Source organism: Pseudorca crassidens, chromosome 8 (genome assembly GCF_039906515.1).
Source record: "Pseudorca crassidens isolate mPseCra1 chromosome 8, mPseCra1.hap1, whole genome shotgun sequence".
Taxonomy (NCBI): Eukaryota; Metazoa; Chordata; class Mammalia; order Artiodactyla; family Delphinidae; genus Pseudorca; species Pseudorca crassidens.
In genome coordinates this window covers 21637610-21663048 of record NC_090303.1, presented here as the reverse complement: position 1 = coordinate 21663048, position 25439 = coordinate 21637610, and the positions used below count along the sequence as shown (strand labels likewise).

The following is a 25439-nucleotide window of genomic DNA, read 5'->3' as shown; positions in this document are numbered from 1 at the left end:
GATGACCCTCACAGTTAAGATTTGGGTGACAAGTGATGATGCTGTTTACCAAGAAAGGCCAGGAATATGGAGGGGTGGGGAGAAGTCCCCCAACGGCAGTAGGGAGGTGATGTTTTTAAGTTAGACAAGCTAGGGGGAGATTCTGTGGAACATTCAGATAGAGGTGCTCAGCAGGTATTGCTGATAGTGGCCTGGGTCTCAGAAGAGAAAGCTGGCTGGAGATTTATAGATTTGAAAGTCAGGAGTAAACAGCATATAACCTAAAGCATGTCTTTGAAATCACCCAGAGATTGAGGATGGAATGAGAAGATCAAAGAAGCAGTGATGTAGCCTTTACAAATACTATCATATAAGAAGTGAATAGGAACACATTATCTCTAGAGGAATCTTAAAATGAATGTTCAGAGAGGTGGACAGAAAACCAGGAGGGAGTGTTGTCACTGAGGCTGAGTTTAAAGAGAGATTTTTCTTCAATAATTTTTTAATTGAGGTATAGTTGATTTATAATATTCTGTTAATTTCTGCTGTACAGCAAAATGATTCACTTATATATACATTTTTAATATTCATTTCCATTATGGTTTATCATAGGATATTGAATATAGTTCTCTGTCCTATACAATAGGACCATGTTGTTTATCCATTCTATACATAAAAGCTTACATTTGCTAACCCCAACCTCCCACTCCATCCCTCCCACACCCTCCTGCCCCTTGGCAACCACAAGTCTGTTCTCTTTGTCCATGATTCTGTTTCTGTTTCATAGATAGGTTCATTTGTATCATTTAGATTCCACATATAACTGATATCATATGGTGTTTGTCTTTCTCTTTCTGACTCACTTTACTTAGTTGACAATCCCTAGTTGCATCCATGTTTCTGTAAATGGCATTATTTCATTCCTTTTTATGGCTGAGTAGTATTCCACTATATATATATGTACCACATCTTCTTTATCCGTTCATCTGTCGATGGACATTTAGGTTGTTTCCGTGTCCTGGCTATTGTGAATAGTGCTGCTATGAACATAGGGGTGCATGTATCTGTTTGAATTACAGTTTTGTCTGCATATATGCCTAGGAGGGACTGCTGGATCATATGGTAATTCTGTTTTTAGTTTTCTGGGGAACCTCCATACTGTTCTCCACAGTGGCTGCACCATCTTACATTCCCACCAACAGTGTAGAAGGGTTCTCTTTTCTCCACACCCTCTCCAGCATTTGTTATTTGTAGACTTTTTTTTTTTTTTTTTGCGGTACGCAGGCCCCTCACCGCCGCGGCCTCTCCCACCATGGAGCACAGGCTCCGGACGCACAGGCCCAGCGGCCATGGCTCACGGGACCAGCCACTCCGTGGCACGTGGGATCCTCCCGGTCCGGGGCACGAACCCGTGTCCCCTGCATCGGTAGGCGGACTCTCAACCACTGCGCCACCAGGGAAGCCCTGTAGTTTTGATTTGCATTTACAGAGAGGTTTAATGCTAAAGAAGTTGTCATCCATGTCAGGTCACAGAAAGGTCAATAAAGTCATAACATTTTCATCAGCTGTTGAAGGTCAGTGGAGAGTCTAGCTAGCACAACTTCAGTGGAAAAGTGGGAGCAAAGATGGGCTTCAGGAATGTCCATTTTAAGGGAGGTGATACTTGCACTGGATGCTGCCCTGATCAAATCACACTTGGAATATTTCTTCTAACTTTGGCACTGTTGAGTGTGAAGTACTGATTGGAGGAGACAGCCATTGCATAGGAGAAGAGAAGCAGGCAGGCATCAAGATTAGGTAGTGAAAGAGAAAAATAAATGTCATGTATTAAGGTTTATATGTGGAACCTAGAAAAATGGTACAGATGAACTGGTTTGCAGGGCAGATATAGAGACACAAATGTAGACAACAAACGTATGGACAGCAGGGGGAACGTGGCGGGGAGTTAGTTGGTGGTGGTGTGATGAATTGGGAGATTGGGATTGACATGCATACACTAATATGTGTAAAATAGATAACCAGTAAGAACCTGCTGTATAAAAAATAAATAAAATTAAATTTTTAAAAAATTAGGTAGTGAAAATAGAAGATAAATTAGAAGGCTCAGGAAAAACCAAACTGATAAGCCATGTTATATGGAAATTAGAAAGACAAAACGAAGGGGCAGAGGCAGGAATATGGAGTGATTTATATTTTTTAACCACAGAAGGAACAGCAGCCAGGAACACAGTGTGGATCAGACCCCATGGGGCTGAGGATCTCAGCATGGTGCACTCTCCACACCCTATCACTCTGGCAAAGGATGCCTTCATGATGCAAACAGCATTATGAGGAAATCCTCAAGCTCTGAATAAAACCATAACTGGTCAGAGCCTTAAATGACCTGGGTATCTCTATCTGGGAGACAGAGCTTTCCATATAAAAGGATTAACTTGAACCTGGGTGCACAAGACCCACCCTGGGTGCTGCTACTCCCACTGATTCTCATCTGACTCAGTGTTGAGTAGTAAGTCACATGAGTCTAGTGTCGTTTTCTCTCACACTGCTACTTGAAGGGAAACCTCAGGACCAGGATAAGGAGGGAGCTGAGTATAAAAGTACAGAGCGATCCAGGCCACCGATTACCTGGAGAGCTCCCCTGTATTTAGAAATTTGGGCCCATTCAGGGTGGGGAGAAAACATGGTCCATACCACTCTATGAGGGACCTACAAATAGAGAATTCTCAGAAAATGGCAACCAAGATAGTAGCAGGAGTGGAGGGGGGAAGAGTTGAGACTAGAAACTGTGAGAGAAGAATAAACAGTTGACTGAACGGGGAATTTGTAACCACATAAGTACTAGAAAATAAAATCATAGCTATGTTTTATAATTGACAAATTTGTTCTTATTCCTTGTGGATGCAGCAGAAAGAACTAGGGACAAAGGGTGCTTGGGAAGCTGCTTTCTCTGCTTTGATATGAGAAACAACTTGCTAATTACATACCTACTCCTCCCCGAAAGGGAACAGAATGCACCCCAAAGTCAACAGCCTCTCAAGCACAGAAAGCGTTAGACCAGAGGCTGGATACACATTACTATTCCTGGAGATGCTTCATTTTCTTGGCCTCATATCCCCATCCGAAAGCACTTCAGTAACACTCCAGGGCTCTGTCTCCACCCCTCCCATCTCCCCAGGAGAAGAGGAGGGATGTTACCTGACTGGCGAATTTTGGAGAAATAACCAGGCCTACAATTCAGCTCCCGGTCCACTCTGCCCTGACTCAAAAGCAAATGCATGCATCCTGGCTGCCCTCAGCAGCCTGAGGGAGGGGTGCAGTAGTCCAGGCTGTGCAGTGACTGAGGGTAAGTCTGTCTGATCCAGGTGTAAAGTACTAGCAAGTCACCTTGGTCAATCAATGTCTTAAGCCATGGTTTCCTACCATCTATATCTATATCAGATAATATTTAGCTCTCCAGCAGTCTACTTCCCAACTGTTTCCAAACTCAGACAAGGAAGAGGGTATTATTATATTGTCCCCTAAGACTCTAACAGTATCTCTGAGGAATACCGTCCTGGGGGAAATGTTAGACCATATAACTCAGAAGTTGTTCTAAATGTAGGATTCTGTGACTTAATGACTTCTCAGATACTTCTAGGATCTTCTAACTTAGTGTCCAGTTGACATTTCAAATTCAATGAATCTAAAATTAAATTTCTCTTCCCCCCACACCAGTTCACTCTCCCAACTTTGCAGCACATCAAAAGTACAACTGGCCTCATATTCATTGAGATTTAAAAGGTTAAAGTTCCCAAATGGTAGGGAAGTTGAAAACATCCCTATCATGATTGCAAATCCATACTGACATAGCCAAGTGGTGTTTGAAAATCTGTGATCGCCAAGATCTAGTGAGAGTATGGAGAAAAGAGAAGGGGCCAAGGTCAATATCCACAGGTGCTGTGAGGAAGCTGGGGGAGAGGGAAGAGCGAGAAACCTAACATGAGGACCAAGAAATAATTCCCAGAGAAAACGACTAGGACGTGTCATGCCATAGAACCACCCCCCTCCAAAAAAAGAGCATTTCAAAAAAGAAGCATAATCAAATGCTACTCAAAGAACAGGGAAGAAGTGAGCATAAGCTATTGGATTTGATGATTAAGAAATTCCTGGGAATGAGACCAAGTTTGTGGCGGTGGGGCTGAAAGGGGAAAAATCATTTCCCATTCATTTATTCAACCAGCATTTATTGAGCATCTAGGGGTTATGAATTCAAAGCATGTAAGCCACTGTCCCTGTCCTCAAGGCACTTACAGTCCAAGAGGAAAACAGAAAATAGACAGTTATAACAGACAGTAAGAAATGCTTCAGGGGCTCTGGGAACACATAAGAAGAGTAACTAATCAAGACTAAGGGAGAGGACAGAAGATCAAAGGTAGCCTTTCTGGAAAAGATGACATCTGAGCTGTGCCTAGACAGGAGTGAGCCAGTCAAAGAGAAGGGGACCCTATACAGAAAGGGCATAATGGCTGGAGAGAATGTCTTATACTTGAGTAGTAGACTAGGTAACTCAGTATAGCTAGAGCCAAAGATTCCTGTGGAGAAATGGTGGAGAATGAAGCTGAAAGGTAATTAGGGGGACAGAAAGAGCTTTGTGGGCAATGTTAGAGCCGATGGGGAGTCAAGGAGAGATTTTAAGTGGGAAAGTAACATGAATAAATGTGACTTTAGAAAGACATCTCTGGTGGGCAAATGAAGAATGAGTTGGAAGGTCAAGGTCAAAAATAGATGCTGGAAGACCCAACTAAGGGTTGGGTCTTTATATATAGATATAGATATATAGATATATCTAGATATATAGGTATATAGATAGATATAGATATATAGATATATCACATTTTCTTTTATCCATTCATCTGTCGATGGATAGTCAGGTTGTTTCCATGTCTTGGCTAATTGTAAATGATGCTGCAGTGAACAGGGGGCATCTTTTTGAGTTAGTGTTTTTGTTCCCTTCAGATAAATACCCAGAAGTGGAATTGCTGAATCATATGGTAGTCCTGTTTTTAATTTTTTGAGGAACTTCGATGTTTTTCATAGTGGCTGCAACAATTTACATCCCCACCTTTGCTTTTGTTGTTCCTTTTAGTAAAGGTGTTCATTTTTACCCTGACATATTTTCTTCTTAGCATTTAATTCTATATGACATGTCCTTGTGTATGTTTCCTTGTTTGCTATCTGATTCTTCACCCTAAAATATAAGTCCCTTGAGAGCAAGGTATTTGTCTAATCCACCACTATTTCCCCAATACCTAAAACAAAGCCTTGTACATTGTAGGCATTCAACATAGTTATTAAATAAATAAAATAAAATCTTTATGGAGCACCTGCTTGTGCCAACCTCTTAGGTGCTGAGGATAAAGAAATGTAAAAAATCAATAAACAGAAACTTCAATTAAATAGATTTGGGAGACCAGAAAGGAGAACTCTTACACCTGCAAGGATAGCAGAGCCCAACAGGAAGAACTCTTCTTTCCATGGCAAAGACTCAGGCAGTGAGAAGCCATGGGATCTTTGTTTACTTAGCCCTCCCAACTTCCTTTTCCTTCTTATAAAAGCACTCTCCTTCCCTTGCCATTGGGGGACTTGCGCATGACTCATAATGGTTACAGACCTCCAACTGCAATTCTCTTCTGCTCCTGAATAAACACATCTTTGCTGGAGAATTGCCTGATAGTATATTTGTTTTAGGTCAACAGAAGTAATCAAAACAGATGTAATTCCAAAACCCCAAAAGCATACAATTTACTGGGAGAGACAGACAGAAAAAACAAGAACACTGGGCTTCCCTGGTGGCGCAGCTGTTGAGAGTCCACCTGCCAATGCAGGGGACACGGGTTCGTGCCCCGGTCCGGGAAGATCCCACATGCCGTGGAGCGGCTAGGCCCATGAGCCATGGCCGCTGAGCCTGTGCTCCGCAACGGGAGAGGCCACGGCAGTGAGAGGCCCATGTACCGCAAAAAAAAAAAAACCAAAAAAACAAGAACACTATTAAAAAATAATAGTTATGTACAATGAGAAGTGCTATGAAGGAAAAGAACAGGCCTTAGAGCAAAGATTGATTTTAGATTGAGTAATCAGGAGAGGTCTTTCCAATGGGGAACATTCTGAGACGTAAACAGAGACCTAGTCAAACTAACAGCAGATGGAGAAGAGTTCCCTATGGGATATGAGCACGGGCAAAGCCCTCTGTAGGATTTTCTGCATTCACTTCTTACATTTTCCTCTACTGGGATGCTTGTTTTCATCCAAGAGTCATAGGTGTTTAAAGCTGGAAGTGATCCTAAAAGCTATCTAGCCCACCCTCATTTTACAGAAGAAACTCCGAATACATATGTACTTTTTGCTGGGAATTTTCAGTCTTTAAACTGAGGGTAAGAGAACGTAGATGCCCTGTGGGAGGTCAGCAAGCTGACAGAGCCAGCAGGGCTACGTGTAGAATCCAGTCTTCCTGACTTTCTCTTCAGTGGCTTCCTGTCATTCAGCCATCTAAATTCAATATATTAAAAATAGTAACTTCTACTGAGAAATTACGTGTGCTAGGCATTGTTCTAAGCACTTTGTGTGTATTAACTCATTTAATCCTCACAATAGCAAGTGCAGGAGATATTATTATTATCCTTTCATTACAAATGAGACAGCTTAGAAACAAAAAATTAAGCAAGATGCCCAAGGTCATGCAGCTAGTGACGGAATCAGCTATCCAGACTCCAGAGCACACTCTCAGTTTCCATGTAGCTGCCTCTTTCTGTGCTGTAGTTTTTCATCTCACAAATGATGTATCATTTTGCAAGGGTGGTTCCTGCTAAAATTAATGTAGCATCTTCTACAATTTAAAAGTCATGAAAACTTTATTTCAAAATCATTTGTAAACTTCTTAATTTAGGTAGCGTTACTGATCAGGGCTGAAGTGATGAAAGCCAGGTCTATGGGCACAGCAATCTTATACCCAAAATAAACTGATCCTAAAGCAATTTTTAGATGTTGAGCTTAATCTGCTTTTTCACCCACCCCACAGATTGAGCCAACACACACACAGTTCTTTGATGGAGCCGTGTGGTTTTGGAAGCTCCCTTATCTGAAGTTCACACAGTGCATGCCTAAGAAACTTGGAACCACTCTGCTTTAGTGAATTGAGGTCAGACTGACCTCTGAGGTTATCAAAACATAAACTCAAAAAGTCATTGAGACTACTCTTTTGTTTTAGAATTCCAAGTAATTTAATCTAACAGGCCTGAACCATCTGGTTTCTCTCCTGCAACATGGTACAAGTTTTAACGTTTTTCCAGGGACATTTTTCCCCAAGTGAGATGAGTCATCCACACTATAAAATCTGAAGGTGATCTTACAAGTCTTTGCAAGTCCACACACTATTATCTTTTACAAACAAACAAAAAGTTACAGTTGTTTAAAATGAAAGACAGCCCTAAGATACTACTTATATTATTAAACTAATCAAACACTTTTCATTTTAGGACAACTGCATTACTTGACTAGATTATTTAGAATTTCCAAATTCATCCACATAAGGGTTTTCTCTGTATTGCTTGTCAAACTACACACATACAAAAAAAAAAAAGTTGCATTTTCATGGAAAATGATCTTTGCCAAACCTCCCAAATAGCTCTGAGTTTGACTGATAGTGTATGAGCTCTACCATCTAACAAAGCAGCATTTCGTAATGGGTAAATGATACTAAGGAAAATGATAGTGAAACAGAACCTGACTTCTTTTCATGAGTTGATGCAACTGAACCTAAAAAGCAAGCCTACAGTTTTTCAAGTTAGGTTCAAATTGCATCACAATAATTGAAACTGATTGCTGTTTTCAATTATTCCTTCAAAACATTAGGCAGTCTAAATATACAAATCTCCATTTTGAAAACTAACACTTCCAAAAACTTTAAAGTTTAGATCCAGCTCACATTACATTTTTATGTGTTGTTTCTTAAGTCCAGAGAAGTCACCAAATTAAATGCCATTTTAGAACTATGATTTAAAAAATTAATTCTGCAAATCTATTGCGTTAATAAGCTTAATAAACACAACTGTTTAAGACAGGAGTGTTAGAATCATTAATTTCCAATTTTATAACATTATATAAATTCACTCTTTTATTACCTGTACATTTTAATGGATATTCTTGACAATTTATTTGATTGGGAAAAATTTGAGACTATCTCCAAAAATAATTCTGTGCTTTAGTGTCATGTCAAGATTGAGTAATTTTTAAAAGTTACTCTTGTATTTTTTTAAGGGTAGTACAACTAAACAGATGTATTGAATATAATGGTTCTTTTTTTTTAACATCTTTATTGGAGTATAATTGCTTTACAATGGTGTGTTAGTTTCTGCTTTATACAAAGTGAATCAGCTATATGTATACATATATCCCCATATCGCTTCCCGCTTGCATCTCCCTCCCACCCTCCCTATCCTACCCCTCTAGGTGGTCGCAAAGAACCCAGCTGATCTCCCTGTGCTATGTGGCTGCTTCCCACTAGCTATCTATTTTGAATATAATGGTTCTTAATTATTGTTTTTTATTTCACAATTATTTTACTCATATGTACACATTCTATAAATGATTATGTTACATATATCAATATAATTACATATATATGTGTGTGTATATATTCTTACTCTATTTCTTTAGAATTCTCCAAGAGGAAAAACCAGAGTGATATAGAGGCTATAATTTTACCCAAGTAGTCAGGAAAACCAGATTCTGGTCTCAGTTTTGTAGTTGTCTGGCTTTGGGGATGTCATTTAATTTCTCAGATCCTCAGCTGTCCCTCCTGAAAAAGGTAATAGCTCAGCACAAAAATCTCTATGTTCTTTTCTAGATCATGCTATGGTTTGAGCACTCTGACAGACTCTATAAATCTGATCCCCAAAGGGCTCAATATCATTCCACAAAGTGGTGGGGGTGAGAATTAGGGTGGAAGGAGGGACAGGAAGACTGATCATAACCCATGACGTGATATCATAAAGAAATATTTAAAATGCAAAAACTGGCAATGATTTTCATTGTCCTGAGCAAAATCCCCAGTAATTCTACATGTTTCCCATATCCTGATATGAGATTTTTCCAAAGTGAATCCAAACGTCAATTAATTCAACATAAACTCGTCTCTGTAAGTTTAGAGTTTTGTCCGGGTAATGAGAATGCAGAAGTCTTAAAAATCAAGGGCCAAGAGGGTTAAAACTGCCCAAGGTCGTATTGCTAGTGAGTAGCTAGGGCAAGATATGAACCTAGTTCTCCTGAGCCCTATGCCTGGACTTTTAATCATATTATCAAACCAAAAGACTTCTTATGAGAAAGGATGCAAGTTCATAGCTCATCATAACTGTTGAAGTTTCCATGTACAAGTTTCTGTTAGGGCCCGGATCACATTATAAAGTGGTTTACTGGCTCTGGGTTCTGTGGTTCTTTATTAGTTGGCATTTTTAGTTTCTCTGAACTGGAAGACAGAAGAGTATTAAACCAGAGTTCCTCTGCAGCAACTATGTATTGACTTCTTAAACATCTTCTTGTTTCTTATCTGTTGTAATTGTTATTTTGCTTTTCACTGAAACCAACATTTTCTTCTGACAAGGAGGAATGCCCTTTTAAATACTGTCTGATGACTGGCAGTTCAAATCCACCTTCAGTGAGGCTGATTGCCCAATTATCTCACCCAATCCCCCACTCAAAGTCCCCTCCTGCCCATAGCAATCTTGCAGTTAGACCTGGCCTAGTGACAAAGTTCTAACCTAAAGCACATCACTGAAATTCTTGACTGTGGGGTCTTGGGGAGACTTTGGCTTTCCTAATAAACAAAGGTAGAGAACCATTTGCCTTCTACCACTGTGATTTTCCCCCTTCTCCTGGCCTGGTGAATGAATATGAGGCTGGAAGAGGAGTAGCCGTATTGGAACCACGAGACAATAAACAAGAGGATACTAAGGACTGTGGAGTGAAAAGATAGAAAATTTCCACTTTTATTGGCATTATGGAGGACCAGCCCTGGATTGCCTTCCTCTGGACTTTGTGTTACAGGAAAAAAATAAGCCCTTATTTCTTTAAGCCCCACTATCAGTCAGGTTTTCCTGTATTGGTAGGTGAAGGCAGTATAAGCTGATACCTTAGAGAATTACTAGACCCAGAATGTTGTGCATAAAATAGCTACTTTGAAGCACACTGAAGTGTTTGCATCCAGTCAGCTTCTGAGACTAGGCACTTAAATGTTTTTATGCTCTCCTTAAGTCATCTGTATGGAGGCCCATAAAAAGAAAGGTGCTGTGTTCTTGAGACCTAAAGATCTTTCAGAACCTTACGCCTTTTCTCTTCTGTTTCAATCAGCCCTAGGATTATTTTTCAGTTATTGAAAGCTTACCTTTTATGTCTATTCATCAATAATTGTTTAGAGATTTGACTGTCACAAGCACAAGAAACAGCCTGAGGAAAACTTTGATGTTTTTATTCTAGATCTGCACCATCTTTCTTAACCTTGAATTGGAGCAGCACAGTATAATTTCTTAAATGACATATTCATTCACTTGATAAATATTTTAAAATATTCTGTATGCTTGTAAATCAGGGAATATAATATGAATAAGACATACTCCTAGACATCCAGGAATAATCTAGTATGTGTATACCATTGAGTGCCTTGACTAACAGGCAACAAAACCATGTTGAGAAACTGTCTTGTATTTGAAGTTCATTATGCAACTTTCTGTTGACTACTCCTTATTGACTCAAAACTGATATTAATAATGGCCTGAAAATAGCTTTCATCACTACCCATGGCAGAAATTAGAGAAAAACATCTAATATAAATATTCTACATTATATAGGCAAAATGCCCTTAGAACAGAAAAGGAAGCCAAGATGGGTATGGATGGTACATTTGAAAAGAGGGTACAGAGATCAGGAGAACAAGATTGAGGAAAGGGGTCAGGAAGTAAGTTGAAGGAGTTCCTACCTGATGGCATGTATTTTCTCAGTGAAGAAGGATGGAAAGTGAAGGTGAAGGGCAGTGAAGTGGGGGATTTAGCATGAAAAATTGAAGAGTGGTAATAGTCTGCTCAGGGTACCATAACAAAATACCATAGATTAGGTGGCTTAAACAACAGAAGTGTATTTCTCATAGTTTTGGATGGTGGGAAGTCCAAGATCAAGATTGTGTCCAGTTTGGTTCCTGGTGGGAGTTTTCTCTTCTCTGCCTTCTTGCTGTGTACTCATATGGCGGAGAGAGAGCACTGGTGTCTCTGCCTCTTCTTATACAGGCAACCACCCTATTGGATTAGGACCCCAACCTCATGATTTAACCCTAATCATCTCTTCACAGGCCCTATCTCCAAATACAGTCACATTGGACGTTAGGGCTTCAGCACAGGAATGGGGAGGGGAGGACACAAACATTTAGTCCATAAATAAGAGCTTAAACAGTCTCTCTAAGAAATGGAAGGAAGAGACCCATAGAAGGATAGACAGGCATTGTTTGGAGCGACTGAAGTTAAATACCACTCAGGAAAACCATCAGCAGTCTTCCACTTCCAGCCATAATAAGGTAATGGTACGAAACTATCCTTCCCACCATATATAACTAGAGAAATGGACAAAATATGTGAAACAACTGCTTTCAGACGTTGGACAACAGTCATCACAATATTCGGATCTGTGAAAGAAGGAAAATAAATGAGATGAGACTTATGATAGCCCAGGCTTTCTGCATGGAGACATTTTTTGGCTGCTTGTGAGAGAAAGAGTGCCAGGCAGTCTCACTAAGCCAAGGAGATAGAACCCCAGTGGGATTCAAGGATGTTGAGGTTGCTGGAATTTATCAGCAAAGTACTGGAAAAGTGGGAGTTACACAGAAAAGATAGCTTGAGAAGTCTGCATAGGGATCCTTGCAGCTTTGCATTTTAAACAATATGTGTGCAGGGGACACTCCATGAGGCTGAACAAAAAAGTGACTACTGGGGACAAAACATCTGCGGGGAATCTGTAAGCAGAACAACTACTATAGTTCGTACGGGATTGGAAAATTTACAAATTGAGACAAATCAGAGTACAGACATGCCACAGAACACTTGGGGCGTTCAGTAAAGACCCCAGAAGGTCACATGATAGGAGTAAGGAAAAACTAGCCTAGAGTATAAGTTATTCTAGTCTTTCCTTAACAAAGCTTAAGTATAAGCTGAGAAAAGATGAAGCTTATCTTCAAGTAAGTTAACTGACTACAAAAACCAGTGCAAGGGCTTCCTTGGTGGCGCAGTGGTTGAGAGTCCGCCTGCCGATGCAGGGGACACTGGTTCGTGCCCCGGTCCAGGAAGATCCCACATGCCGCGGAGCAGCTGGGCCCATGAGCCATGGCCGCTGAGCCTGTGCGTCCGGAGCCTGTTCTTCGCAACGGGAGAGGCCGCAACAGTGAGAAGCCCGCATACCGCAAAAAAAGAAAAAAAAAACAGTTCAACACTTCTTAAAAATAACGACATAATATATTCAACAATGTAACTTACTAAACATCCAGCATATAATAAAAAAATTACTATATCTGTAAAGAAGGAAAATCTGACACAACACATAACCAAGAGAAAAATTTAGAATGTAAACACACAGAGAAATTACAGGGATAATAAAACTAGTAAACAAGTTCTTTAAAACAGCTATTATAAAATGCTCAAGGATTTCAAAGAAAAATGAGAGAGAAGTGGAGATTTTTTAAATGAACCACATAAAACTTCTAGAGATGAATACATCTATAGTGAAAAGATTCACTGGAATGGCTTAATAGCAGATTAGACACTGACTTTTTTTTTCCCCTAAACAAACACTGTTTAATTATTTTGGAGGGAGGCAGTGAATAAAAACAAAAAAATCCCTACTATAAAACTAGGCAAATGCCACTAACGACCAATGATTTTCTTGTTGTACATTATGAGGAAGTTATCGTTTATTGTGCCATTCCTCTCTGCATCTTTCTGAGATGTTTCTAAACTCAGAATTGACTATATGCATTTTTAGCCCCTTTTAAGGTAGTTGAAGAAAAAGGAGGTTAACAAAAGCTAGTAAGAATTTTAAAATATGCTAAGTTCATCCTACTTACAAAATTCAGCAGTATGTTGCAGGCTATCTATTATGCAAATTGTTGGTGCCTTTTTTTTTTTTTGCCAGTTTTGGTGAGTAATTAAACAGAAGTTAATGGCTTTTTAAAGACAGTTGCATATTTACTGTGCTGAACTTGAAGACATAGCAATAAACACTATTCATAATGAAGCACAGAAAGAAAAAAAAGGCTTAAAAAATGAACAGGAACTCAATGAAATGTGGGACAATATTAAGTTGTTTAATAGATGTGTAATCGTTGTTCCAGAAAGAGGAAGAAGACAGAAAAATATTTGAAGAAATAATGGCTGAAAACTTTCCAAATTTGCTGAAAAATATAAACATGTATATCCAAGAGTTCAATGAATTCCAAGAAGGATAAACACAAAGAAAACTACAAGGCATATCAAAATCAGATTGCTAAAGATTCAGTAATAAAAAGAAAAATCTTCAAAGCAACAAGAAAGAAGAAGACACATACATACAAAGGAAGAAAAAAATATTCCACTGATTTCTCATTTAAAATAACGCAATCCAGGAGACAATGGAATGACATCTTTTAAATGGAATGAATGAAATTTTTAAAAACCTGTCAGTCTAGAAGTCAATGTCTAGAGAAAATCTCTCTCAGAAACAGAGTAAAAATAAAGACTTTTTCAGAGAAATACAAGTTGAGAAAATTAAGCACCAACAGACAGACCTGTGCTTCAAGAAATGTTAAAGGAGGTTCTTCATGCTGAAGGAAAATAGTTCCAGATGAAAACTCAAATCTAAACCAAAAGAAAGAAGGCGAGAATCAACCTATTTGTGGAAAAATAGAAAATACTTTTTTCTGAGTTTTAAATTTCTTTAAAAGATAATGAACCCTGGGCTTCCCTGGTAGCTCAGTGGTTAAGAATCCACCTGCCAATGCAGGGAACACGGGTTCGAGCCCTGGTCCGGGAAGATCCCACATGCCGCGGAGCAACTAAGCCCGTGCGCCACAACTACTGAGCCTGCGCTCTAGAGCCCACGAGCCACAACTACGGAAGCCTGCTTGCCTAGAGCCCATGCTCCACAACAAGAGAAGCCACCACAATGAGAAGCCCGCGCACCGCAACAAAGAGTAGCCCCTGCTCTCCGCAACTAGAGAAAGCCCGCGCACAGCAACAAAGACACAACCCAGACAAAAATAAAATAAATTTATATTAAAAAAAAATAATGAATCCCTTCCACTACCCTTTCGCTTTCTTCTTTCAATACAATTCAGTCTTAAAGCCATTAGATTGGTCCAAGCAAAGCAGGCATCCATGCCAGGGTAAGGGGCACAGAAGGGGCTCTGTTGGCCCAGAACAGGGCATCAGAACTAGGGTACATAAAGGGGAGCATCCACTCAGTGGAGCAGCCTTCCTTGCACAAAACAGGTGAGGAGGGTGTCCCCAAGGAGGAATGTCCCAGAGTAGAATATCAGAGCCCCAGTGGAAAAAGGAAGACAAATGAGGAAGCATGGCTCACTGTGGGATACTGGAGCCCAAAGTAGATGGAGCCCAAGAAGAGGACATCTGCCCAGCACAGACAGTCAGAACAAGCAGACTGAGAAGGGCATTCGTCCACATAGAAGTATAATGTAAGATGTTGAAGTCTGCAAGGAATGAGGAGGAAGTCCCTAAGGAGCGGGCAGCCACTGTGGGATGTCAGAACCTGAGCAGGACAAGGAGGGGGAACCGAGGAAGTGAAACCCTGTATAACATACCAGGAGCTAAGTGGGATGTGGAGAGTGGCTCTATTGGGGGAGGAGGGTGGCATGTGGTGACAGAGCCTACTCAGTATAAGGTGGGCATCCCCAAAGAGGGGCAGCCCATGCATGGAGCGTCAGAGCCTGAGTAGGGTAAGGAGGGCATCTACATAGGAAGGTACTCAGTGCAGGGCGTGTTAGCCCAAACAAAGTTAGAAAGGCAACTACATAGGAGGAAAAGCAACTGGCATAGGATGTCAGAGCCCAAGCAGTATGAGGAGGGCCTCTGCATGGCAAGCAATGTCAAAGCCTGAGCAGGATGAGGAAGGTATCCACACAGGGAGGGAACAGTGGCAGCCACGTGTGTGACTGCTTCCACACAGGGGGAGTGATCAAATAAGTAACTACATGAACAATGAGAGCTGGGATTCTCACTGTTGGAGAAGGACATTGCAGATATGTAAAAGGAGAAGACTAGTATGAGCCCTGTGGTGCTAAATTGGACCTGGAAGTATCCACATACAGTTTAGGTTTAGTTTAGGTTTTTTAGGTATATAGAGGTACATAGATATGGGGGGAAATATGTATATGTGTGTTCCTACTTACAGTCTCTAGTTCTGTCTAATGAGAAGGCATGGGAGAAGCAACACTTCAATGGTGATGAACACAGATAGAGTTCAAATCTTGATTCCTATGTACAATTCTCCATTAAAAAGGATTCAAAGAGTCCTAGAGAAATGACCTATCCAGGGTGGAGCATGGAAAGTACAAGAGGAGCCTGGGACATCATGCTGTGCTACAAAGTAAGGAAGTGCTCAGAGGATGATAGTTACACATCAAAGGGACAGAGAAGGCAACCTGAAAGGACTCCCACTGAATCTGGAACAATTTGAGCACCAAAATAAATAGTGATAGTAATGGATTATAACCCATTGAATAAAATAGAAAACCATGAGTCCATACTGATATAAATAAACTAAAAGTTTGATGAGGAATGCGTATATTTATATAATTGTAAAGTACCTACCCACGAAATGCACATCCATTACAAAGGGGGCAACTGAATAGTGGAGAAGCCTAGCAGACACCACTTTCAACAAGCAGCCGCCGTGAAATCACCAATCCTGGGCAAATCCAAATCCTGTGCCACTGATAGGATGCAGTGAGAAGAGCACAGCATGATGTCTGTGGTATTTCCAGGAAATATGCAGAACCTGAATCTATTCTTGAGGAAACATAAAACAAGCTCAAATTGAGAGAACTTCTACAGTAAACCTGGCCTGATCTTCATGTCAAGGGAATGAAAATTAAAGAAAGGCTGACTAAAGGAGAGGAAGGGCCATGATAATCAACTGTTCTGTGTGATTCTGCCCTGCATCCTTTTACATTATTGGGATAATTGGGGATACCCAAATTAGGTCCGAGGATTTTGATGGCTGACTGTAAGAGGATGCCCTTGTTATAGTAAATACACCAATAATATTTAGGGGTGATAGGGCATCATGTCAGCAACTTACTCCCAACTCATTCAGGAAAAAAAGTTCTTTGTGTTGTACTTGCAACTTTTCTGTTTGAGATTGCTAAAAATGAAAAATACATGCTGAATAAAATATAATTGACTGTTTAAAGCAAAAATAAATTCTAATGTAGGGTTTATAAATACATAGAAATAAAATGCATGGCAATAATAGCGTGAAGCACAGGAGGGGGGAAGTGAAAGCATGCTCTTGTTAGGTTCTTACATCATATGTAGAGGGATAAAAAATTATTCTAAGGCATAATGTGCAATAAAAAATGCAGCTGCTTACAATGTAAATAAAGAAACAGCAGTCAAAACGTTGGAGTTCAAAGACAAAAAGCAGCTGCATAAGTGTAGGAAGGGGTGTGATATGGCTTAGAAAAATAGCTAAGAATGACATTAATATGACACAAAAAGAGAAATAATTAGGGCAACAGTAATAGACTCTGTTACTTAAAGCTTTAAAATTTCTCTCATCAAAAGACTCCATGGGCAAAATTGAAAGCAAGCATCAAGTGTAGGGGAAAAAATCTCAAATACATTCCAGGAAAAGGGTGAATATTACCAGTATATAAAGAGCTATTATGAACGGTAAGAAAATTATAAGAATTCCAATTTAAAAGCAAGCAAGAGATGAGCAGACAATTTATAAAGAGGAAACAGTGGACAAAAATGTCCTCATCCTAACTCTATGCCATACATAAAGTGCAAGATTAGATATAAATATAGGTATAGATATCTTGTTTCCCAAAATAACTTGAGCTCAAGTCTCTACATTTAGAAGGATGGATTTAATACATGGAATTTTATAACGTAAATCTGCCATCAACCAGAATAAGACGATATTTTACAACTCCTCCACCATTTATCAGGTAGTCCCACAAAGTAGAAATGGCTTATTTATCAAAATAGGAAAGAATATAACCAGTAGTTGGAATTATGGCTTGTATTTCAGAGATCAATTCAATGAGTTGTAAGCTACAGATACATGATTCTTGTTGTTATGAACTCATGATCTATGGAAGAAAGATGATAGGCATAAATATTTTAACTAACTGAAAGGTGCAATATGACAAGCCCCATTTATATTCTGGAGTGTAGGTATAACGTTAAGATTAAAAGATTAGGGATTAGTGATTAAAAGATAAGCATTGGGTTATCTAAAATCTGTTGTACCTTAAATGACAATATATGCTTGAAGGAGGAAGGAAAGAAAGACATTCCTTTCATTCTTATTTACTATAGCTTTAATTTCTCCATTTTTGATTGTTATAACAATTTACAGCCATCCAAATTGATGACTTCCAAAAAATGAAATAGCCCAAAGCTAGTTGTAAAAAATATTTTTCTTCAAAATATGGCTTCCATCATTCAAGCAAGGTTCATAAAACCACTCTTTAAACAAACATTGTGAAAATAACTAGTTAAGATATGAATTCATACGAACCTGTAATACTGTTCTTTTGGGTAACTGTGAAACATCAAATTCAGGAATCTCACCTACAAGAAAGACTTCAGACACATTTTGTTCAGGTGAAATGTATTCTTCTTTAGAATTTACTCTGAGTTTTAACTTGCTTCTCCATTTTTTAAATTGAAGTTCATGCTTTAACATCTGCCATGAAAATAATTTACAAATTCCATGGAACTCTTGTAAGGATTAAATGAGATGATACATGTAAAACACAATGCTTGATACAATCATAGCACCAATTAAACATTATTTATTATCATCATTATCATTATATAAATTATCATTGTCCAGAGCATGGGTAATAATGTGTAGTCTCTGAATCACCATTATAGATCATTTCCACCAGTTGTCGTACAACATTGGCATAGGCAGTCACCTTGAAGATGTGGTCCAGCCTTCTCTTTTAGAGATGAGGAAGCGGAATCCCAGAGAGTCAAGGTTCTGGTAATGCCAGAACTGGTATGTGGGGCATGGAAGGGTGAGGGTTAGCATGGAGCTATAGAAGGAGAGTTAGGGGAATTCCCCAGCGGTCCACTGCTTAGGACTCTGTGCTCTCACTGCCCAGAACGTGGGTTCAGTCCCTGGTTGGGGAACTAAGATCCCACAAGCCACATGGTGTAGCCAAAGATGAAAAAAATAAATTAAAAATAAAACGAAATAAATAAATATTTTTAAAAAGAGAGAGTCAGAAGGAAAGAATTTGGAGAACTGCCTAATCTATCATTACAGGAAGTCCCCATTTTAACTTTCAATACATTCCTTAAAACTGCATAATCAAGAAAACACCCAAAGGGTAAATAAGTGTTGTACCCATACAAACACACACACACACACACACACACAATTTTGGTGTAATATATGGATATATTAGAGCCTAAGGAAGAGCACACATTGGAGAGCTAGCACATACAAGTGTTCCCTGCCTCTCCTCCCAGCAGACACCTGCCTTCCTCACTCCACCCTAGTGAATACTGGCCTAGTAATATTGTTACGCCAAGATACCACATAGCTAAAAGAAAATATTTTCTCTAACTATTTAATACATATCTATATTGAGGATATTATTATCATATATATTAATATGTATCAACTACTACAAAACATTGTGCTCAGTGTATGGGGATGGTTAAGAGAACAATACTGCCTGCTCTCAGGGATGTTCAGTTTAAGGGGATGTAAAAGGGGCAGCCTGGTCATGCACAGTTACCTTTTCACCATTAGACAATCAATGGCCAGGCTAGAGGCCAGGTCAAAACATTAGCTTAGTACAAGAAGTGGTGGAAAACACAGAATGCCCAGACTAAAACAGTGGTACCCAAAGTACAACCATTTAACTGGCAACGTTGAAAATGTAGTCCACAAAAGGCAGGTGCTAGAGGACATCCGGTAAGAACACCAGTTCAATACCAGGGGTTGGTAAACTTCTAGAGAGTAAGAATGATCAATGCTTTATGCGTCTCAGTCTCCTCCGCAGACTCTAGCACTGTTTCAAGCATTATGTGAGTAATCTTTTCTTACTCTCTTGGTACATACATAGTATCGTCAGTGTCAATATCTGAGACAATCTGGGGTGAGAGGCATTGATCTTCCCCTCCACAGGGCAACCATAAAACAGGGGGGTTAATTTCTTCCTATTTTTCTCTTTCCTATTTATCCCAACTTTGTATTTCAAAGAATATTAATAAAACGTTACCTACTAAATAATGTAACTACAAAAAATTCCAGCGTGTTTCTATGTCTGTTCCTACTAGTTACTATGAATATTCTAAAACAATATTAAATGATAATATACTGTACTGATAGCTAAAGCAAACTAAAGATACTTTTAAGTTTGGAGGAGTTTGCTTGGATCCTGTTTTGATTGATTTAATTCCTAATGGGTGTCCCAGTTAAGAATGATCCTTTAAATTTAGCAATTTAGTAGTTTAAAAAATAATTTAGTATTATAATTTATTAAATTGAATGTTGAAAAAGAATAAAAAGCAATTTAATCTTATCTAGAAAAGAATAAATTTAGTCTTTATCATTTATTTCTCTGTTATAATCATATCAAACAGTTTCTCTTCCACTTTAGACATCTATATCCACCTAAACACTTGCTTAAACAAAAAATCTTGGTGTCTTTATCAATAAATTTAAACAAAATGTTAAAAAGATTTTTCCTTGATGTTCATAGTTCAAATGAAACAACAAAATTTTTTAGGAAATATTTTGGGTAGCTGAGGTGACATTTAAATTACTAAGTTAAAAGAACAAGGACCCCATTAAAAATATATAATATTCAGGACTTTAGTGTTTTCCACACAGCATTATTATCTGAGGCAACATCAATGTAACAGCAAAATTCAGTTTCTAAAAAAATTGTTTCCAATATGCCATACCAGCTCATCTTCTCTCTCTTTATACTTATGTCTTGCTTTATCCCTCCATTTAGTTAGGATAATTATCAGCTTGTAGCAGTAGAACATCTGTTGTACCCGCAGTAGTGTATCTGAAGAAAGTGCATTAGATTACTGTATATAGTTAAAGCTGCTCTCAAAAAACAAAGTGTTTACTATTCTATCATGTTTATAATATGAACCAATGTTGCATCTGATAGTTTTTTATTTTAATTACATATGAAATTACTTTTGACAGCAGTAGATAGTACTCCTGAGACTTTATTAACCTGTAAACATCACCTTTGCCCTTATAAATTATATAATAGATGCAATAAAATGTCAAGATATATATCATTTCTTTTTAAACAAATCTGTTCTTTATAAAACCAGAACTTCCAAATTTATTCGTAGAAATACAATCATGAGGTAGTATTCTGATTTAGTTAAATACCCTATGATTAAATAGATTGTTCCATATATATATATATATATATATATATATATTTTTTTTTTTTTTTTTTTTTTTTTAACCAGGGGTCCAAAGCTCAAACATAGGGGCCAGGCTGGGAAGGAGGATGATTAAGGCAGGCCTTGGAGACACCACTCTTAGATAATTGTTTCCTCTCAGAAATAGAGACCCACTACCCTATGTTAAAACCATCAGAGGGTCCACTCTGAGGTACGAACAGGAACCAATCAAGAGGAAATGATTCTCTGATTTGCAGCAGCCATAAACAAATCAGTGTCTAGTGAGCTGGATAAAATCTCTGTTCTTGCTCCTAAGAGCACATACATACACTGTCCACTCACTACAACTATCAAGGGTTTAAGTAAAACTTAAACTTATTTTTCTTTAAGTTTTCTCAGGTATTCATTAAATGAAATATCTGTAAAGAATGAAGAGCTCTCTACAAAAAATAGTCAGTTTTGATATCTATCAATCTATCTATATCTATACCAGCTCTCTATTATGTAAAAAAGTTAATAGTAGATCCCTATTTATATTGAAACTTGTATATATATATATCACACAAATACATACAGAATTTTATTTTAAATATGCTGTTTTCTGTTACACTAAAACCCTTTGAGACATATCTCGTTAAATATTTTAAATTAGTGGCTTTACATTTCATGACAATCCTCTAGACATAAAAATAATAAAAAATTCTTTAGTACAAATTATGTTTAACTGTTAAGTTTGTTGAAACTTTGGATACATGGAAACAAAAAACCAATTGTTACTATGTAAGGATTTACCTTTAAGTCGTTCTTTTCGACCTTTCACATAAGAGTGCCAGTGATGAAATACACATTTTTTAAGTCTGAAATTGTCATATTCTATTGATTTTTCCATTTTTTCAGCCAGAAGGTCATCTTCATTTGTAGGAGGTATTGCTATCTTTCTCCACGTGCTGTAAGCAGAAAATACAGAAACATAATATTTTGATGTTATGGCAATACATAAGTAAATAAATTGAGAGAGAGAAGAAATACACTGGGCTTCCTTTACCTCCTCAAAAACCACAGCATGAAAGAAATTGTTATTTTTATTGTTTTATTTACAGCCAGTCCTTGCATTTCCTTTAAGCTTGCACTTCCCGTGTCTACATTTCGAAAGCCCAGAAAGCTCTGAAATCTAAAAGTTTTTTTTTTTTCATAACCTATTTAAGGGCAAAGCTAGACCTGACCTAAACTAATTTTGCATCAAAACCTCTCTGAATCTGACACATAGCTGTTCATAGTCTTTCTTCATTTTTCTTAGTAAGAATATACATATATGTTTTACTGTTGAAATACTAATACGTTCAGATATGTTTGGTTCCAGCGTGCCATCCCAGACACCACTGAACATGTTATACAGTACACAGTATGTGCAGAGATTTCCTTTCTAAAAATTTTTCTTAGAAAGGGAATCTAGATTCCAAAACATGTTGTCTTCAAGGGCTTCAGATAAGCGGATTGTGGACCTATACTTTCAATTTTGAAGTTCTATTAAAAAAAAAAACCTGACACCTCAAAGAAGTAAAGAACATCTTTTAACTAAGTAAAAACCAATTAAATATAAAAGAAATATATAATACAAAATGGTGGAAACAAGATTAAATAGGTAGGGACTTCCGTGGTGGCACAGTGGTTAAGAATCCACCTGCCAATGCAGGGGGACACGGGTTCGAGCCCTGGTCCAGGAAGATCCCACATGCTGTGGAGCAACTAAGCCCATGCGCCACAGCTACTGAGCTCCCGCACCTAGAGCCAGTGCTCCACCACAAGAGAAGTCACCGCAATGAGAAGCACATGCACCGCAATGAAGAGTAGCCCCTGCTCGCTGCAACTAGAGAAAGCCCGCCAGCAGCAACGAAGACCCAGTGCAGCCAAAAATAAACACATTAATTAATTAATTAAAAAAAAGATTAAACAGGTAAAATCAGCACAACTGGCCAAAAGTGAGCTGTTCTTCACCTGGAGAATGTCAAGAATAAGAACACAAAGAGGAAGAAATAGTGTATAAAAATCATGTTCTTACTAAAAGTGGGTCTTCAGTAAACGTCCAGTATAAAAAGTACATGCTTTTATCATTAATTCTGGAGTCACCTAAAATAAAGAAAGAGATGAAATAACAAGCATTAGAAATAAATGGAATGCACAGGCTACCTCTGGAAGATGTACAAGAGAATGAGAGTGATGGTTGCATTTGGGAAGTAGAATAAGGCAGTAGGGAGACAGGAACAGACTAGAAGAACTATATACCATTTATATATTCTGGAATTTTATTGTGTATGCCTATTACCCATTTTTTTTAAAGTTAAAATCACAGCTTAAAAATTTCCCATTATATTGCACTTACTTTAAAGCATTTTCAGGTAAGTACTATGGCATTATTATTATCAAGTATATTGATAGGAAATATTGATAGTTGTGGGTTGGCTGGTCACTATTAAGCTGAATGATTTTGCCTTCTCAAGGGTAGAAAATGAGGGAGGGATAAATTGGGAGATTGGGACTGACATATACACACTACTATATATAAAATAGATAACTAATAAGGACCTACTGTACAGCACAGAGAACTCTACTCAATACTCTGTAATGGCCTATATGGGAAAAGAATCTAAAAAAGAGCGGATATATGTATATGTATAACTAATCCACTTTGCTGTACACCTGAAACTAACACAACATTGTAAATCAACTATACTCCAATAAAAATTTTTAAATAAAAATAAAAATAAATAAATAAAATTAGGGGCTAAGCCCAAACTCAAAAAAAAAAAAGTAGAAAATGAGATTCTCTGTTAAAAAAAAATACAAGAATGCCTCACTTGCCAAGCAGGAATAGGAAAACTATATAAATTAAAAGTCTAAACTGTGGAATATGCTGAAAGAGATGCAGATATCACTTGCAGTTATTCACAATAACACACATTAATGTGCGAATGGCTCACTGAGGATTGCTGAAATCGTCTGTACCTTCTGTACATTCTTTAAAGAGTAAAGATAGTATTATATTAACAGTAGGTTAACATAATATAGGTATCTTTACTCCACCTCAATTGGACATCAAAGCTCTTAGGAAGGCAACAGCGGCAGCACTAAGCCTCCACCTTCAGATGGCTTCACAGGTTTGGGACAGAGACACTTGGATTTCTTGAATTCACACAGGACAGCTTTGAGATTCCCAGAAGCAATTGCTTGGAACTTTAAGGAGAAACCAACCTCCTGTGTTACGAAGATAGGGGCTAGAAGCAGTGAAATTTGGGATACTCCTATCAACACTGTTACTATCCCAGGATGGTGAGACCTGGAGAAATTTTGTAATAAATGAAAAGATAATGAAATACCATTACAAATCATTAATGCTAACTTACAAACAGATACCAAATTTATGGCTCTTTAATGTCAGTAGTAATTGGTCCCATTACTTTTCTTTTTCTTTTTTTTTTTTTGGCTGTGATGGGTCTTCGTTGCTGAGCATTTTCTCTAGTTGCGGAGAGCGGGGGCTACTCTTCGTTGCAGTGCGTGGGCTTCTCATTGCGGTGGCTTCTCTTGTTGCGGAGCACAGGCTCTAGGTGTGTGAACTCAGTAGCTGTGGCTCATGGGCTCTAGAGCGCAGGCTCAGTAGTTGTGGTGCACAGGCTTAGTTGCTCCACAGCATGTGGGATCTTCCCGGGCCAGGGATCAAACCCGTGTCTCCTGTATTGGCAGGCAGATTCTTAACCACTGTGCCACCAGGGAAATCCCCCCATTAATTTTTAACTTTGTAAGATACTCACTTTATTATATATGAGAAAATGGACGTATTTAAATAATACCTATAGAAAAAAGGTTTTACTTCTATAATACTTGATGTACCTAGTATAGTATAAATTAATCATTAACTTCAGATTATAATTTTTGGTTTCTGGCATATTATAACATAATTTTTCTTCTGGTGGGCAATTCCTCTTTTTGCTCAGTTAATCCTTGAAACAAGAAATTATATATTAATTGTCTTAACACATCTTACCATATTTTAAAGCACCATGCCTTTATTTCATTCATGAGCTTTATTAATATCCCATATAGTATCATTCTAGAATAATGCTAGCAAAATAGTATGGAGTTTGCTATAGATTGAATGTTTGTGTTTCCCGTAATTCATCTGCTGAAACCTAATCCCCAGTGTGATGGTATTTGGAGGTGGGACCTTTTGGAGGTGATTAGGTCATGAGGGTGGAGCTCTCATGAATGAGATTAGTGCCTTTAAAAAAGAGGCCCCAGATGGGCTTCCCTGGTGGCTCGGTGGTTAAGAATCTGCCTGCCAATTCAGGGGACACGGGTTCGAGCCCTGGTCTGGGAAGATCCCACATGCCATGGAGCAATTAAGCTCATGTGCCACTACTGCTGAGCCTGTTGTGCTCTAGATCCTGTGCACCACAACTACTGAAGCCCACGTGCCTAGAGCCCATGTTCCGCAGCAAGAGAAGCCACGGAAATGAGAAGCCCATGCACCGCAATGAAGAGTAGCCCCTGCCCGCCGCAACTAGAGAAAGCCCACATGCAGCAACTAAGACCCAATGCAGCCAAAAATAAAATAAATAAATAAACAAAAAGAGACCCCAGAGAGTTCCGTCTCCCCTTCTGCCATGTAAGAGCATAGCAAGAAGATGGCAGTTTATGAACCAGGAAGCAGGCTCTCAAGACATCAAATTGGCCAGCACCTTGATCTTGGACTTCCCAGCCTCCAGAACTGTGAAAAAT

General features: G+C 38.5%; 1 protein-coding gene across 1 annotated transcript in view; it reads right to left on the bottom strand.

Annotated features, from left to right (window-relative positions):
- The window catches only part of FBXL13 (F-box and leucine rich repeat protein 13), a 194497-nt gene that overhangs the window by 147627 nt on the left and 21431 nt on the right, over positions 1 to 25439 (bottom strand). The window contains 4 exon segments of the mRNA XM_067746011.1: positions 17791 to 17958; positions 20199 to 20308; positions 21459 to 21613; positions 22726 to 22793. Of these exon segments, the coding sequence (XP_067602112.1) occupies positions 17791 to 17958; positions 20199 to 20308; positions 21459 to 21613; positions 22726 to 22793 (501 nt within the window).